Source organism: Harpia harpyja, chromosome 3 (genome assembly GCF_026419915.1).
Source record: "Harpia harpyja isolate bHarHar1 chromosome 3, bHarHar1 primary haplotype, whole genome shotgun sequence".
Classification (NCBI taxonomy): Eukaryota; Metazoa; Chordata; class Aves; order Accipitriformes; family Accipitridae; genus Harpia; species Harpia harpyja.
In genome coordinates, this window is record NC_068942.1 from 54,917,623 (window position 1) to 54,935,765 (window position 18,143).

Consider the following 18,143-nt stretch of genomic DNA (forward strand, 5'->3'; position numbering starts at 1 on the left):
TCTCCCACTTCTGCTGGTTCGCCTTCAGAGAAGCATTAGGTGCAGTTGCTACAACAAACGTCAGTCTAGATAAGAACACGGAATCACATAAAATGCCTACTATTCTTCAAAGTGCAAGACTGTGTCCAGTCAGTACTGTTTATAACACCTGTCACAGAGACTGATATAGGGACATCGATAACATGACTTATGTAAACACAGCAGTTAACATAGAAGTGTAACAGCTATTTTTCTTCTAAACTGGAATAAAGACAGAGACAGCAAACAAACTAAAGAACTGGTATAAATAGAAAATGGTTTATTTAAAAACAAAAACAAAACCAAAAACCAAAATCACACTTCAGTGTGTGGCCAAAGGTCTGACTTCAATTTAAACTACGTACCCAGCATCCATGCTTCAGAAGTCATGTAAGCATGCATATGGAAGGAAGGGAAGCTGTTGCCTGCTGGCATGCTCCTCAAAACCTCCCCTGGTGTGGTCTTTAGGATATATTAAGTTTGTTAGCAGAGTAAGAAGTTTGAATTCCTACAGGACACTGAGGAAGTGAAGAACAGGTGTGTCTATTTACACATACAGGATTTCCATAACCATCTTTCAAACAGAAACACAATTTGCTGCATTTATAACAGCTGTGAAAACAGCGACAAATATGGAAGAAATGCAGGTAAGCATGCATAATGCAAGGTTTTTTGTAATTTTTTTTTTCCTAAGACAGTTTACTTACGAGGAAGTATTTAATTTTATTTCACAAGTCTATGCAAACTACTTACATGAAAAGTATTCAAAAGATAGCCCTTTTGAATACTCAATCACCAAGAATCACATGTGAAATGTAGCTTTTGTATGCAGGTTAAGACTTTCCACATACAAACAATGCTGCAATCCTCCTTTATAACAGAAGGGAATGGATTATTAGAATGCTATTTCTAAAACATTCTTCATTTTAAAGTAACTATTTCATTAATAAGACCATTTTTCAATGAGTTCTTCTGAAAGAAAGCTTTCAAGATCATCCAAAAGGAGCTTATATGCATGCTTTGCTTTCATTGCTAAAGTCATCCCCAATGAACACTACTCAGGTCTATGGTTTAGGTATGTGTCAAGCATGATGAGGATTCTGAAAAGACTTTATCGAAGAAGCCGCTCAGCCTCCTTGGACTTGCTTTCTTTTGTTTTCCTCAGTAATGCCTGTTTTATAGCATTGATCTTTTCATCAAGTTCAGCCAATGAATAGTTCTGCTAAAAGAACAAAATAAAAACCACAGTCATTTACATCTTGTAATTACTAGAGAAGTGGCCTAGCACTTGATACTTGAGGTCACTGCATATTGCACTAAATGATAGAAATACTTTTGCAGAATTGTCTGAATCTAGTCTATGGCTATTGAAACTTCAAAGAGAAAGAATGTAAACTTAGAAGAAACTGACAGTCCTAATCATGGATCAATATATCCATGCCATTTCCATTAGATGCTTGTTTAACCTGTTCATAAAGAACGGAAAATCCTTTGATGTTAAAACACTGGACAAGACTAGATCTTGCAGAACCCAGCTTTACAACTGAGGGGTTTTTTTCCTATTGCCCAACATCAATCTCCTCTGTGTCCACTTAACCTGACAATTTTTTTTTCTCTTCTTACACAAAGAACCGGTCATCATCCTTTTCATAAAAATATTTCACCGTATGGAGGATTTTTTTCTTGTGTAAATAAGCCTACTTCCTCAAGTCTCAGATGGCCCACATCCCATTCTAAGCATTCTCTCCAGTCCATCTGTCTCCAAGTGTGCTGGATAGTAGCAGACAGTGTTCCAGCTACGGTCTCACTTGCACTGAGGAGAAATTCTCTCTTGTATCGTAAGGTACACAGTTAATGGTTTCCCTTATGTGATAGTGTCATAAAACCAGCAAGTCTAACTGACTTAGGATAACATCAGCTATAATATCAGGTCTTTCAGCAACACTTTTGCCAAGCCAGCCATTTCTACTTTTATTATCTCTTCATAAACTGAAAAAGCTAATAAAAAAAAAAATTAAAATCAACAAAAAAAACCAAGCCACAAAACAAAACCAGAAGACATTACTAGGAGGCTGATCAGAATTCACAAATTGCTTGTTACCCCCAGCTTGATAACATTACAGATTCATTTTATTCTATCATCCTTCTAACTGGTGAAAACACTAACTAACCTACCCTAGTACAGACTCTTAGAAGACTCATTTCATTGTGACACCCATTAACTTTCTGTCTTCTTCCCTCTCTTTCTTTGCCAGCAAGCTATCCAATACTGATGCAGCTGTTTCTGAGAAGTCAGGTATTTACTTGGTTGAACTTCTGATTACTTTTCAGTCAGAACATCCTAAACTTAAGGTAAACAAATTTAATAGCACTTACGTGGGGAGGTTGAACCTTTCTCCTCTTGCCAGAACAGCTCTAAAGAAAAGACATAATCAAAACAGACTTAATGTTGCACTGACAGAGGACCAATGTAACAACATTGACAAGAGTCTTTAAAATACAGAAAGAACACTGACTGCCATTCCATGGATTAAAGAAATCTTTTTTATAATTAAGTACTTTGGATCATGAGAAATACTACTGGAGAGCAGTCAGAAGCTGTTGAAGCTTCTCCACGCTTGGCAGCCAACAACTATCAGCTTAACTAAAGCTTTCTTCAGACAAAACCAAGATCAATATCCAGCTTTTGAAGCTGTCAATATTTTTCTCCCTAAAATTTTCATGTATCCACACTAATATTTACGCAAAACTCTGGACAAGAAAATGCTAATTACTGCACAACACTACTATTGCCACCATCACAAATTTTTCCCAGATCCCCATTCCAGAGAAAATCCTAAAGCACTTTCCATGGAAATTTCAGCTTATGAAAGTGTATGTTTTAACTTCTGTTTTCCAACAACTAGAAGGAATAACCTCACAAAAAATATTGGTCTCCAACACAAAAAAAATGAAACAAAAATTTATAGTACTGCTATTGATTTTTAATTGCTGACTCTTCTTTGGCTGGTCTCAGGGGAGAAGATACAAATTAAAATATGATCAACAGTAAGAGAGACGTTCTTACTGTTACGTGGGGAAAGAAGAGCAAGATAACAGACAAGAAATTTCTACAGACAAGCAGAGCCTGATGTAGCAACAACTAATGTTCTCTTTGTCCTAATCTCCTTTGGTGAACGAAGCGTAAGGTTTACTATTCAGAAAGACAGAACTCTGCCTGAAGACTAGCAACAAAGAAACCAAAGTCACAGAATCACACCAAACAATTTTTAAAGGGTTTACTCTCTCATCCTATTGGAAGTTATTTCACGTAGCTGATCTTTAGTAATCAGATCATGTACAGAAGCCCGAGGGATTTCAGCTGATTTAAGCCATTAATGATTTGTATCGAGATCAAAACTTTAGTCAATTTTCTTGTCATAAGAAACACTTTGGATTTTTGGAGGGGGTGCGGGCAGAATCCAACCTCTATAATACATTTCTTACAAATTAGTTAAGCTCGGGTGGCTGCAATTTCCCCCCCCCAACAAATACTATTTTCTTTCAAATGAGAAATTAGGTAGAAACATGAACTTACATAGATAGTCCACATGAAATATAACCATTACACCAAGCCAGAGTTGTCTATCAAAAGAGTCTGCCCTCTGACTCCTTAGGTTTTTGTCTGTACATCAAAGATCTGAGCACAAAAGTACTGAATGCATTTAGGTACGCTGAAAGAAGTTGAGAGAATTTCTTACTACAGATTGAAAATATTCAGGAGATAGTCCTTCCAGCTCAAGGATTTTATCTTCAAGCTTCTTAATTCTCTGATAAATGTCTCTTGGTACAGGACCACCTAAATACACCAGTACAAATACAAAGAAACCAGGAAAAGCACTTGAGTAACTTTTTAAACTAAAGATTGCAAGTTTTACAGGTAAATTCTTCGAGTCCAGCTATCAACCAGCAGCTGAAACAAAATGAGCGGATGGGATAATAAAAAGGAAGGGTAATTAATATGATTCAGAGTAAAACCTGATTGATAAGCCAGGGCAGTCAGTGAAGACAATAGACAACTTTATGCAGGTGGATGAAATATGTCTGACAAGGTCCCTGGAACAACTCATGATCACTCTTACAATACATTTGTCACGCACCAAATGTTACCACTTCAAAACTGACAGCAGCATCGGGAGGGAGCAGATGGGATGGCAGACAAGACATGAATTCAGCATTGATACCTAAGGTTGTTCTGAAGGAAACCTATCTCCGCTGAGCATCAGAGGTTAGAGGACAGGTATGAGTTGTGCTTGACAATTAACAGCGTTTGCCTGGCCATAGATGGGAGAAGCAGGGGTGGGGAATGTGTATGTGGAATGGAAGAGTAACAGAGCTTTGGAAAACAAACAAACAAAACCCCAAACTCCCCCAGAAACCCAAACAAAAAAGAACAACAAAACCCACAAACACAACAGCAAAGAAAAACCCCATATCAACCCATTTTGCAGCTGTACCACAGCAGCTTGAGCTTGTTTCCCCATGTAAGAACAGAACTGATCAGAACATCAGCCTTAGAAAGAATCTTATTTATGCTACATAGTATTCTATAACCTGAAATCACTGTTTATCACAACTAACTACTGGCTATCCCAATTAAAATGATAGTCTGGGTCTGAACAGTAGTGACAACCAAAGCCTTAGCAAGCTTTTACTCTTTCTCTTGCCACCCATTTCCATTTATTTCTAGGTCTATTAGGTAAGACAATTCTATTCCACAAACTACTGAAATAAGCACTAATGGGTTTCTTGCCATTCATCTATTTCCTCACTTCAGACAGACAATTCTGCAGGTAGCTTCCCTCCTTCAGTTCTGCTCTCTAATGTCACTCAGCAGCTACTAATTAAATCGGCTAACCTCTCACTCTTCTTAATATTGCTGTCTCTTAATGTAAAGGGAAAAGAGCAGTGCTAGCACTAGAAGAAGCTGTTCTGAAAAACAGCAGGTGAGTCAAGAACAATTCTTTCAGTCTTCAGAAACAAAAACTGGTGAGCAGGTAGCTGAGGCAGGTTACCTGCTCAGATGAGTACTTTTTGCACAGCTGCTGGGGTAAGTAACAAATGATCTTGAGACCTTCCCCAGGAATGCTGATTTGGACAGGAGCTGAGCTGGAATTGCACACTTTCATCCTTTTCCCCTATACTGCAGTTTAGCTGACCTGCTCCTTCAAACAAAATTACGTTACCTATTACAGGCACAATCTGGAAGACAGGACCCCTCCTTAGCTACCCCCAATCGTTATCCCTGATATGCATAAACTCCAAAGCTAGTATATGTTGTAACCTTAATGCTAGCGAGCCACTTGCAAATTCTATTTCCATGCACAAAAAGCACCATATTTTTGAGACACCTATACAGCTAAGCATCAAGCCCTGCCGTCTCAACAGTATCTAGGAGTATACTACTCTCCCTACCACCAGAGGATCCAGTATGCATTCACAGGAATCTAGTAATCTAGTCAGTGTTCACCATATTCTTAGAGAAAGTATTGGCATCTATTCAGTATTCAGAAAACAAAAAAAGTAAAGTGTGTGTCTGCAGTATGATGTGTAGAACATTCACTTTCTTAGGTGAAGATCTCAGCTTCTGTTCTGTTTTGAAAACATTTTTCAGGAAAAATACAGATTCCTCCTTGATAAGTGCCTCATTGAGTTATATTCTAGAAAACTGGGGCTGGGGTGAGGAAAGAAACTACTTAAAGTCAGTAGCCTGGTGGCTATGGCATTTATTTTAGTGAAACGTGTGGACTCATGTTTGCATGGCTAAAGGGAAGTACTGACAACAAGCTTCCCACATTCTGGGAAATAAGCTTCTCACATAACTGTATTTCAATAATCATCCACCTTTAGGAAAAGGTTACAGGTTGTGTTTTGGGTTCATCCTATCCCCAGCCCACAGGGTGTCCATGAAGCACGACTGAGTCCTAACCTCAGCTTTTCCCATTCAGTGGGTCAAGGCAGAAGGACTCCACTGACTATGGAGAACCCCTACGTCCAAACATTCCAGATTGTTTTAAATCCCATTCTGAAGTGCTCCTCTCTCATTTGCCACCACATCAAGTGTAGATTTACTAACTCAGCACCCTAATTTGGGCATAAATCTGGGTTCCATTTGGGGCATAAGAGCCTAAACATTAGATTGCAGTACTTGGGGTGACTAAACCCTTCAGTGGATCTATCCACTGTTTTTACAGTCACAGGTTTTATAGACTTGCCCAGGTTTACTACAGTAATTATAACTGTAGTACAAACTGGCACACTGATGTCAAAATAAAAACATGATACAAACCTGTCTGTAACCGTAAGTGTGCTTCAATGTTTTGCAATCTCTCTTCAACAGCTTGGTTTCCACAATCATGAATGGGTACATTGGCTTTGTGACTGGACCCGTGTGCTCCTTCAGATCTAGTCTGAGGTCCATATGTATTTACTACCCTGGAAACTAAGAAAAGAGGACACAAATTTAACATATATGCACATGAAACACAAAGTACATCTAACTAAAGCAATCAAAATATTAAAATATGAAAACGTATGTTAAATCAATTTCACATCAGTCTCTCATGTGAAGGGTCCCACACACATTAAGATCAAAGGTTCAAGTAAAAGTATTTTCCTATTTTTTCATGAGTAACTAAACTAAACAAAAACCTAGGACTTTACATATGCAAAGTAAAAGAATTACTCATACATTCATGTAGAATGGCAGTATCAAGAATTTGTCATCAGCTGCTGATAAATAGCAGAAAACCTGATATCTATGTCAGCAGTTGCACATGTGAGCTGCTGTGAATGCGAAGAAGAGGCCAGACCTAATATTACAGGAAGCATCATAAATACATGAAGATGAGGGGAGGTAAACAACTAGAAGAACCGCTACAAATCTCAGCAAGGAAGTTCTCTTCTAATTTTTGTTATTCGGGTAACAGCTTTAATGACTCTTCAGCTGCTTCTGGGTCTGTCTTTTCCCCCTGCTGAACCATGTCTTCATCGGAAGATTTTGGTCACTTCTCTTGAAATCACGGTCATTTCTCAAATCCTTCCTGATAGGAATACTGCAGTGTACTACAGACTTAAAGACTATGTTGGCAACTCTAGACACTGAAGCACACACCTTCTTACTCAGTACTTCATGAAGGTCACATGTTACATTCTTGCTTCAGTTTATGCTGGTTTTACTTCCAAGTCCTTTCTAAGTGTTATTCATGTTTCAGTTATGAACTGTTTGGGTTTTAGTTACTGGAAGTGCAAACTTTTCTTTTTTCCTGTAATAAGCTACCAGTCAAGTTACAAACTAGCACTCAGTTTAAAAAAGTGACTACTGAAAGGGGTTCTTAATGAAAGATTCTAAACTCATACCCACTTCCCCATCTCCCTTAGTTCACCAGACCTTTTAATGCTTATACCTATCATCATGCTTCACAGTATTCAGAATAATGAATTGCTTTCTAGAACCTGTATTAAGTGGATAACTGAATGCTACCACTCCCAAAAATGGAAGAGAGGGTTACTTTCATTCTCATTTTGGAGATTTTGTTTGTTTGTTTTTAAACACAGCGTAACTTGCATACACCTAGAGAGCAGTAGATGGACAAGCAATCTTTTATCCATAACTTCTGTTGGACAATCATTTCTACACTATTTACTCCTTGCCCAAAGGGTAGTGCAGTGGTAAGCCTGTTCCCCAGCTTGCCACTTCCCATAAATCTATGTCTCAGAACTTCCACTGTGTCCCAACACTATTTTCTAATTCAATATACTTACACCGACTAATGAAAAATAGAATATAATTTTATTTAATCTCAACTCCTTAACTGGACTGCTAGCTTCGCCTTACAAGAAAAGCTAAGAACTGTTCAGCTTCTCTGTCCTGCTTTATCTTTTGCATCTTTCCTTTCAGACAATGAAAATAGGCTACTTTGTTTTGGACTTTAGTGCATAACCATCAGCTTAATGAAGCAGTTATGGGATTGAAAACTTTGGAGAAGTAAGCGAAGATATAAAAGTATTCACTAGAGTCAAAAATCAATAGGTTAAGTTTGAATTTTTTGAGCAATCTATAAAACATTTTAAAGTAAAAAATTCATCAGTGCCATTCTATCTGGACACTCTTAATAAATGGGTGTTAAAATAGTTGCTTACCCTTTATATGGCTTTTAAATCCAGGATAGGGTGTGAAAATGGCATCTGTTCTGGCACAGCTATTTTCTAAATAAATAATAATAATATAAACAGTGAGGTCCTAATTACGTATTTGTAATTTAAAATATTCTAACCATCATCAGTTTTGAGGCTTTTAACAAATCTAAAATTCTTCATACAATAAAAACATCAGAAATACTTCCTTCATTCTATAAACACTTGCTCCTTAATAGTTTCACACACTTGCATGGACCTACTGGTTTTAACTGGATAAGTCACTTATATAAATGTATGCACACTTGTATATAAAATTGTATTGGATCAGGACCAAATTTCTTCCAATTTACATTTTATTTGGTTCTTACTTTTCACTGCACTCCTCTGTAACTTATTTCTTTCTTTCTGCACAGAAGTCTTTTACCTGCTTACCACTGTTATTCTGTTTTTATGTCCTTTTTTGAACTGTTCTCCTATTTTCAGACTGGTCTAGTTTACTCATCAGCATTCTTTTGTCACCTTCCTGCATTTATTCTGATGCCTGTGACTTCTTTAATTTAATCATAAAAACCTACAGTACAGATCATCTCAGTTTATTCTAAAATTTATATTTTAATCTCTGTTCATATACACCAAAGCTTTACACATATTTTATTATGCCTGAACATAAAAAGGAAGGTCTTATATTTCTTCTGTACATAATTAACAATTTTAGGAATCAGTATTTTACTATCTAGCATATTCTACTAGACTTCAGATGTCATTTTCATTCCAACTAATATTCCAGGAGTTAAACTCTCTTCCTATAAAGCTTATGGAACAATAAGCTTTGATCTCTAAAAGCTTAAGTACATCACAGAGACAATGCTCACAGGTACTTAGAAAACCTCTCTGTACTACTTCTGTATATAAAAGTGTCTTCACTTTTAAGACACATTTGGTTACACAGTTACTAGTCATGCTAATGGGATCCTGCCTCCCAGATGGACTTAAGACTGATTATAGATACAGCCAATTGTGACAATTGGTACATTAAAAACACCAATAGCTTGAGTAATGTTGAAAGGAAAAAGTTATTCTAAGTAGCTAGTAATTAAAATTGATTGCAAAAAATACTTTGGTAATTTAACTAGCATTAAATTAACTTCAGTTTGAACACACAATTCACAAGACATTTCTGAATTGCAATTCTGTTGACTTTGGAAGGAACATCTAGCTAAAACATTGGGAACAACAGCTACAAAATCATCTGATTTAAGATCGCAGTTCTTAAAATGAACACAGTAATAGCTATAATCTTTCTGTATGGGATGCATTAAACATTGTCATCCAGTGACTACTTTCTTTTTTTGTCTATCTGACAACATCTGCAGTGCACATGCAAGTTCTTAACTTTAAAACAAAGTTACTCTTAAAAGTTCTGTTTTAAATATAAAATAGTGCTTTTGAAAAATAAAAAAATAAACAACTTAAATTGCTATGAAGATTAAAGTCTGGCTAGCCAGTTACCTTGATTACAATCAATAACATTGCAAAATTCCCTGACATTATTTTCATTGATCTCAGCTTGTTTCCTCTCGATGAAGGCTGATATCCGCCTGTCAATCTGTAGGTAATAAACATGATGGCATGTATCTATTTCATTGTTTAAATATAAAATTTAGAAAGGTCTTTTTGTGGTTTTTTTAAATTTAGGTAAATCACTTACTTCTGCTTTTCCAGCTTTTATTTGGACCACCTCTGGATCAAAATTAATATGAGCATCCTTCAGATCTCCCAAGTCATAACTTGCATACTTTTCTTCTGTCTGACAGTTACCATCATAAACATCTACACTTTTTTCACAAGCTTGGCCTTCTGTTTTACCTGCAGGTTCAACATGGCCTATATTTTCCTCTTTAATCAATGACTGGAGTTTCTCTAAAAGAGGCTGAACAAAGAACACAGTACGTTAGGGTTAAAAAAAAAAGCCAAAAAAACCCCCAAAACAAAAAGCAAAAAGTTATATTACAATTTGTAAAACAGACTAACAAATAATTTTAGAAATTCCATCTGCCTCTGATAGAACACAGTAATAAAATTAAAAAAAAAACCAAACAAACAAAAAGCTATAGTTCCAAATACTGTGCATGCCATGATTCTGGCCTTTTTGACCTGTGCCTTTTAGAAGTTTGTATAGGAAAGCTCCCAAATTTCTGCAAAAGTCTGCCTGCTACCTGTCTGTTACTAGCTAAATCAAAGCTTCAATCATTAGCACCAATGCCACTTAATTAACATGTCATTCAAATGCCTACTCAGAACAGTAAGGCTTAGTATTTTTCCTCCTTAACATGAAAGCCAATGCTTTCACACTGTAAAGCCTTTACTTTATCACCACAGCACTACATTCTCCACTTGAAACTGCAGTTGCCCAAGTGAATGAGAGAATACAGACATGAAATATATAGATGTTATCCTGAACACATGCTTTTTGTGACACGGTTGATTATCTACTTAGGTCATGAAATTAAATGAGAGAATGCACTGACATTTGTAGCAGCAAAAATGAATGCTTATTCTACTGCAATAACTCACATAAGATGTAATCACGAAACCTCAGTACATATATATATCACACCCCCTTTTTATAATTTTTACCAGTTTCATCTAGTCTGAATTTCACTGGTTATTTTCCCTCTAGAATTTTTTTTTTTTTAAAGACAACATGATTTTTACCAGTCACGTTTCCTGAAATGGAATCAAATTCCTACTTGCAGTGTTCTTACAGTTGGATTTTACTTGCTTTTATCTTGCATATTTTCTCTTTTTGTTTATCACACCAAAGATTTGGTGGATGTCTGGAAAACATTAAAGGTCTTTCTTTTACCTACAGACAAGCAAATACAAGAACTTCCTTTTTCACCCTCTCAGTACTACACACTTGAAATAATTCATTGACTAGCTGAAGCAAAAAAATGGTATTCAAATCCCCACCTTTTACAGATGAACTATCAAGGTCAAAACACTGTTCAGTTACCAGCTGACAAACTGCTCACCCTGCCATGCAACTAAATTACACGTACTTTTGGCAGGGTTGGAAAGTTTCAAACAGTTAAAAGAAATCACAGTAATGGTGACTGGCTACTTGGCAAGATGAGACATTAATGTCAAAGAAATTACTCTTTAAAAAAAAAAAAAACTACGCTGAAAATATATTTAATTGCAGTAAGACACTCCAGGATGTGTCATGCTGGGATAATGCCACTTCTTGAACCACTGAAAGCACTCCGTGAGCCTCAAAACTCACCCAACGCATGGAATCATTATCATAGCATGACACACACCTGCCGTGTCTTATTGCTTAATTATAACCCACCATAGATGGAAATGTATCACATTTACAATGCAAGTCTAGAAATCAATGAGGCTGCATTTATTCAGCCTGCTCACCTACAGTGGCTATTCCCACCACGAATCTGAAAAATCCCTAAGTGTGAGTACCTATGAAGCATAGTGGAACCCCAAGCATATAATACTTCTGCATTCTTTTTTGTTGGACATAGCAATATAAGATCAAAATGACTGAAATTTTACAGTTTAGATAATATAACCACACTGATCACTTTTGTCAAGTTGAATGTGTCCAATGAAATATTTACCTGCAAACATAAAATATGCTGCTGAAGTGCACTAAAGAGCAATGTTGGCTGAAGTGCTGATGTGCTTTGAAGCTTGCTCCAATCGATTACAACTTTCACGATATCGTCTCCAAGGTTAAGCTTCAAGAGAGCAAAACAAGCACAACAAAAAATTACGTTGTTATGTTGTATTAACATCACAAAAGTATACAAGACTTCTACAGGACAACAATTATGCTCAGTCTCATACAGACCCCTTTTTATATGAGGACATTGGAGAGGTTTGACATTAATCATAATTCAAGGAGCTGTCATTTTCAAAGTAAGCTGGTATTTGTAGAGTATATTCAAAAATTAAGAATTCCTTACTACCTCATCACACTTTCATTGTATTAATTTGATCTTTAACTTTAGTCGATTCTCAATTCAATTAACTATTGTACAAAAACATACTGTTCATGTTAATCACTCAAATCTTTTCTTTTAACAGATGATATAACCACCAGTAGGAAGAAACCTGCACCCAGGACGGCAGTCTCTGTAAGTTCTTGTATTTTATTCTGAGATTTGCAAGGCTATCTATGCCTGTACGACCAAGGTCTTGATACTGCACCATGCCACATTCTTGAAATTTTTATTTGCTGCTAATCCAGAGGAGGCTTTATATTAAAAATAAGTCTTTAAAAAAATAAATCTTTAAAAAATCTTGTCTTTAAAAAAATAAATCTTTAAAAAATCTTGAGGTTAAACAAACTCTAGACTACACAGCACCACTATCAAACCCATTTCCAAATCACACTATTTCCCTTTATATGCATTCAGATCAAAATAACAATTGCCATAGTCTATTCTCTTTGCCAAGGAATTGCAATATTTAATTCCCAAAGCAATAAAGAGAAACACACATAGTGAATCTGAAGTTTTACTTAAAGGAACTATATATCTTCTATAAGCTAAAAATAAACTTTCACTTTCTAATACAAAGCTGATTGTTAATAATCACTAATGAACTACATACTTTCACACCCATCTTTGCTGTTTTGTTACACTAAAGGTCTTCTCAAGATCTTGAAGTAATGAGCACTTTCATTTCCCAAAGCCAAGTAGGTTGTTCTCCAACCAAACAACCCGTGATGCCCCAAATTCTAGATACAGATAAAACTCTTGTTTAAAATCAAGAGGACCTACAGGTACTCTGAGACACAGAATTCCCAGGTCATATGCATATTTGTACATCTACATCTCAATCCTTCCTTTTTTCTTTTTAATAAAAAAAAGAAAGGAAAAGAGACCTCGGGCAGATGACAAAAGTGACCTTTAACATATGGTCTAAAGATATCTAACTTCTAACGGCATCAAATGTTATGGACAAGAACACAGAATGCATATGCACTTGTTTCCTGAATCCACTGCACAGTGTATGAGGAAACAATGAGAACTAAACACAAGAATGCCTCCATCACTCTGAAGGCAAAGCAGTGGATACAAAGTTGTTCTACATTAATTTTAAACCCCAGTATTATCACAATTTTGTATGTAAAGAACTATAAGCCTGAGCTTTCCTTCTTTCGTCAAAGAATAGCCTTGTTAAATTCAGTGTTAGATTCCAAATTACATACCAAAGGAGATGGTCTGACTAGATATAAAATGTATTTTAGATCATTTTCACACAAGTACTTAAACTACATAGAATGTAGGAAAAGTAATGTTTTAGGAAACACTAGTTTTGAACACGTTACAACATCAAGAATGTTTTTAGAATTTAGTAAGAATAAAACTTTAAGAATTAAGCCATTGTGCATATGTGATCTCCTGAAGCACGTATTTCTTCCAAAAGTTTCTGGAGTAACATCTACTATACACTACGTTACAGTCCACTGACAGGGTAAACAAGGCATAGATGTTAGTCATCGTAATGAAACAAAATAGGAATCCTACTGCAATTTTGTCCTGGTTTCGGCTGGGATAGAGCTAATTTTCTTTCTAGTAGCTGGTATAGTGTTATGTTTTGGATTTAGTATGAGAATGATGTTGATAACACACTGAAGTTTTCAGTTGTTGCTAAGTAGTGCTTAGACTAAGTCAAGGATTTTTCAGCTTCTCGTGCCCAGCCAGCAAGAAGGCTGGAGAGGCACAAGAAGTTAGGAGGGTACACAGCCAGGACAGCTGACCCAAACTGGCCAAAGGGGTATTCCATACCATGTGACGTCATGTCTAGTATATAAACTGGGGAGAGTTAACCGGGCCAGGGCAGATCACTGCTCGGGAACTAAGTGGGCATCAGTTGGCAAGTGGTGAGCAACTGCATTGTGCATCACTTGTTTTGTATATTCCAATTTATTATTATTATTGTTATTGTCATATTATTATTACTATTATTATCATCATCGTCATTATTATTTTCTTCCTTTCTGTCCTATTAAACTGTCTTTATCTCAACCCACAAGTTTTACTTTTTTTTCCCCGATTCTCTCCCCCATCCCACTGGGTGGGAGGGAAGTGAGCAAGCAGCTGTGTGGTGCTCAATTGCTGGCTGGGGTTAAACTACAACAAATTTCCTAATAAGCCTCCTTTTTCAAAAAGAATCAGCTGACATGTGCCTTCATATCCTAGTGTGTGACTCCTGTCCAGGTGGTTCAATGGACAAAACCAGGAGAGCTTCTGATTTAGTATAATTTAGAGGCCAGTGATATTTTAAACTTATAGACATAGTTTTTAAATATAAGTAAAGAATAAACCCCTCCCACATCCAAGTATGTTTCTAGTACAACAGAATTAGTTTTCTCAGTGTTTCACATCCTTCTACCTATAAGAACTGTGACAAGCAGGTTTATAAATTCTGTGATTTGGTAACTTCAAAGCCTTTGTATATTTACAAGTCCACAGCCTATTCTGCAGCAACTCACAGGACCATAAGTCATTTCAGCCCTTTGAAATTGTTTTATGAAAGACACTGACTGTGACTTGGGGCTTAAAGAACTTTTCATCACTAGTCATATTGGTTTTGAGAGTTGTTATGCCCAGATGTCCACCTAGTCACTGTGCTGCAAGTGATGGCTCTAACAAAAAAATTCCTGTGCCAGAAATATTCCTGTTTACAGTCCAACCTTCTAGCATAAATCCAACTTAAGCTACTACGATGGATCACAAACTGCGACAGCTAACGATCTGGCATATGTTCACTCATCTCTATAAAAGGGAAATGGGGAGTCAGTAGTTTCAGTCAAAAATGCAAGATGGATTGCTAGAGTCAGTAAGCTGGTAAAACACCACAGTTAAATCTACCAGAACTCAAGTACTGGCAGACAAGAGTGTAACTCAACAACTGGAAACAATCATGACCGAGCAATTAAAAAGACCTTCTCAGCTAAGATGGAGCAACCAGACCCCTACTCACAGTTCAGTGCAATGCACAGTAAAACAGGCTTGTCGTCATGGAAAGAATACACTCCAAATGCCAATGAAGATAATTTTACTCTGCACCATAACTACTGTAACTCTACTGAGGGGATGTAGCAACTCTAAACTGGTCTCTTGCAATTGTCTGTGCACACCCAAATATTGTTAAAAATCACGAAGCTCTCTCCAGTGACATGCTAGACATAGAGCAAACTTTGGAGAACAAGTACGCTACTGAAGAAGAGAGAGAAACTAGAGTATTTCATGTAGTTTTGAAAACAATTAATTAAACTTGTGATGAGTACCCTAGTTAAGAGCTTAGGAAACTTTTCCTTTATTCTTCTTTGTGTTTTTCATAAATACCGGAGTTCAACTTTTCACTCATGTTAACATTGTATGAACAACAGTATGAATGACAGTATCACATCTAGATAAACTGACAGTGCTAGTTCTTCATTGATTACATTTAGAATTTTCACCAGGAAGAATTATGGGATATTTTGTCCACAATACAGATAGTCTTCCTGTCTCTGCAATCCTATGAATCAGTGGTGTATGATCATCATGTTGTTTAGCACTCCTGGTCAAAAGCAAGGATAGTTTTTAATCACTTTAGAGATAGGAAAACTGAGACTCTTACTAGTCAGCACGTGAATTTTCAGGCCCTTAATTTTGGATTACTTTTGTCTGAAAAGGGAGACAATTATTAGCAGACTTCGAGGTGAGAAGCAAGTATAACACACAATTCTATTCAGATGAGAGGTGAAATGCTCTAAAAAACAATTTCAGATCACTCAGCAGCCACCACTAAAATGCCTCTATTTAACAGAGTCCATTTCTGAGTATTTTTCTAAGATAAACATACATTGTTATATTATCTCCTGCAGATATCGCTCACCATCTGGCCCCAAACCTTCAAACTGCTGTCTAATTTCAGAAGCAAGAGCATGCTTCTACTGCCTTTGCAGAACTACATATATGCTTCCGCAGTGGAAAAGGAATTTATCTGTAAATGATTTATGGTAATAATTACATTGTTACCCAAACCTTCTCCTGATAAGGGCCTCCCACCACTACCTTAACATCTGTTAAATAATTCATAGCCACTACTAAACCTAAAGTAGGCGTTTCAATTTAAGTACCACAGAATTTTTAAAGCAAAGCTGCTTTAAAAATTCTGACCCACCGAGATGCACTGTGTGTTTCATAGTATGTTATTACCAAGGCAAGGCTAACTTCAAGCTCCTGATCATTTACTTCGATTTCAAGCACAAGTAAGCTTTTAGCAGCTTTTCAGTTCCGAATCACTAATCGTTAAGATACAGCGACTGGGCAGATTGCGGCTTCCTACGGGAGAGATGACCCGTCAAACTACAGAGTGACATGAGACGTCCCGCCACGAAGAGGCAAAGGCACGGCCAGGACTATGAGATGCAGCGGCAGGCCGCGCACCCTGGGGCTGCCCGCGCCGGGAGGGATGCAGCCGGCGCCCCCAGCCCCCAGCCCTGACAGGAGCGTCACCGCTCCCGCGGGCAGGCCTCAACAACCTCCCGAAGCGAGGCCGCTCCCTCGTTCGCGGCGGCCGCCTTTTCTCTCCGGCGCCGTACCGGAGCCCCTGGAGCCCAGAGAGGCCCCGCAGGCCGGGGAGAAGCAGAAGCAGAAGCACGCCCTGCTCGGGCCCCCGAGGCGGGCCGGGGCGGGGCGAGGCGGGGCGAGCCGGGCGCGGTGCGGGGCCCGCGGCGCCCGGGCCAGCCCTGCCCCAGGCCTCCCCCTCCGCCCGCCCCGCACTCACCTGCCCCGCCAGCCCGGCCAGGCAGCGCAGAGCGCTGCTCGCCACCTCCGAGGCCGCAGGGTCGGCGCCGATCTCCGCAGCGTGGCCGCCGGGCTGCAGCGGGCCGGGCGCCGCCGCCGCCGCCATGACACCGGGCCGAGCCGCGGCCGCCGGCAAGGTCCCCGCCGTCGCTCCGCGATGACGAACCCCCTCGGGTGGCCGTGCCCGCTGGCCCCGCCCCCGCGGCCTGAAGGACCGGCGCGGCAGCCAATCGCGGGCTGCACGGTCGCGGCCGGCGCTGCGCCGGGGGAGCGGCTGGCCCTGCGGGCGCCGGCTCGCGTTGGCGGGCCGGGGAGGTGACCGGTACCGGCAGCGCGGGGGGCGAGGGGCTTCTCCCGCGGCTCCTGAGCCTGGCTGCCCTGCCCTGCCCTGCCCTGCTCGGCTAGGAGCTGCTCTGCCCCTACGCGCAGGAGCGGCGGCCCGGGGCGGCTTCTCGGCTGCGGCAGCAGGGCCCGGGCTGGGGAGGCAGCCTCAGGCCTGGCTGTCCTGGCCGGGCTCTGACCGTCCTCCTCTGGCCCCCTGGGTTTCCACGCTGTGGTGTGTGGAGGATCCTCTCCTGCAGTACCTGTCTCTGCAGCGTGGCGAGCAGCCCCGTTTCCCAAGCCTGAGGAAGCATCTTAGCTTTTGCTCCTTTCTCAGACCTCTCTGGGACCCTAAAGCTTTTCTCAGCACAGGTCCATTGCAGCCAGCAGGTGAATGACCGCCTCAGTGCTCGTGGAGTCACAGCGTGTTGGCCCAGGCGTGTAGGCCCACCTCTGCGTGCTGCTTTGGCACCTTTGGTACCACCAGGCTTTGAACCCTAGACTGCAGCAGCTCCTGTGGGGTGTCCTCTCCCTGCAAGGCCACCTTACTCCCTCACCCTTTTCTTTGCCTCCTGGCTCCTTCCTGTCGTTCAGCAGCATCCACGGAGCTGTCAGCATGGGCACGTGGCAGGCAGGCTTATCGGAGTGCCTCCGCTGAGTGCTCGTGCATAGAGGGAAGGACAACGCGTGTTTATTAAAGTGCTTGTTTCAGCTGTGCTTTTCTGGTTATACCTTCACTTCTTTACATTCATATGTGTTTCTCTTCAAAGCCTTGACTGTTCTGGTTACAGCAAGGTT

General features: G+C 39.5%; 1 protein-coding gene across 4 annotated transcripts; it reads right to left on the reverse strand.

The window, feature by feature from the left end:
- Positions 1 to 278: 278 nt before the first annotated feature.
- Positions 279 to 17,180, reverse strand: MBIP (MAP3K12 binding inhibitory protein 1). 4 transcript variants are annotated; one of them, XM_052782643.1, is made up of 9 exons: positions 17,005 to 17,178; positions 11,835 to 11,954; positions 9,905 to 10,126; positions 9,706 to 9,802; positions 8,200 to 8,265; positions 6,347 to 6,499; positions 3,759 to 3,856; positions 2,395 to 2,433; positions 279 to 1,237 (listed from the first exon to the last, which is right to left on the reverse strand). In XM_052782643.1, the coding sequence occupies exons 1-9, from the start codon at positions 17,128 to 17,130 to the stop codon at positions 1,130 to 1,132; spliced, it is 1,029 nt and encodes a 342-aa protein (XP_052638603.1). In that variant the 5' UTR covers positions 17,131 to 17,178; the 3' UTR covers positions 279 to 1,129. The 4 variants fall into 4 exon arrangements, with proteins under 4 accessions (XP_052638603.1, XP_052638605.1, XP_052638604.1 ...); XM_052782645.1 differs by lacking the exon at positions 3,759 to 3,856 and having other exon boundaries at positions 17,005 to 17,180; XM_052782644.1 differs by lacking the exon at positions 3,759 to 3,856 and having other exon boundaries at positions 279 to 1,240; positions 17,005 to 17,180.
- Positions 17,181 to 18,143: the final 963 nt, after the last annotated feature.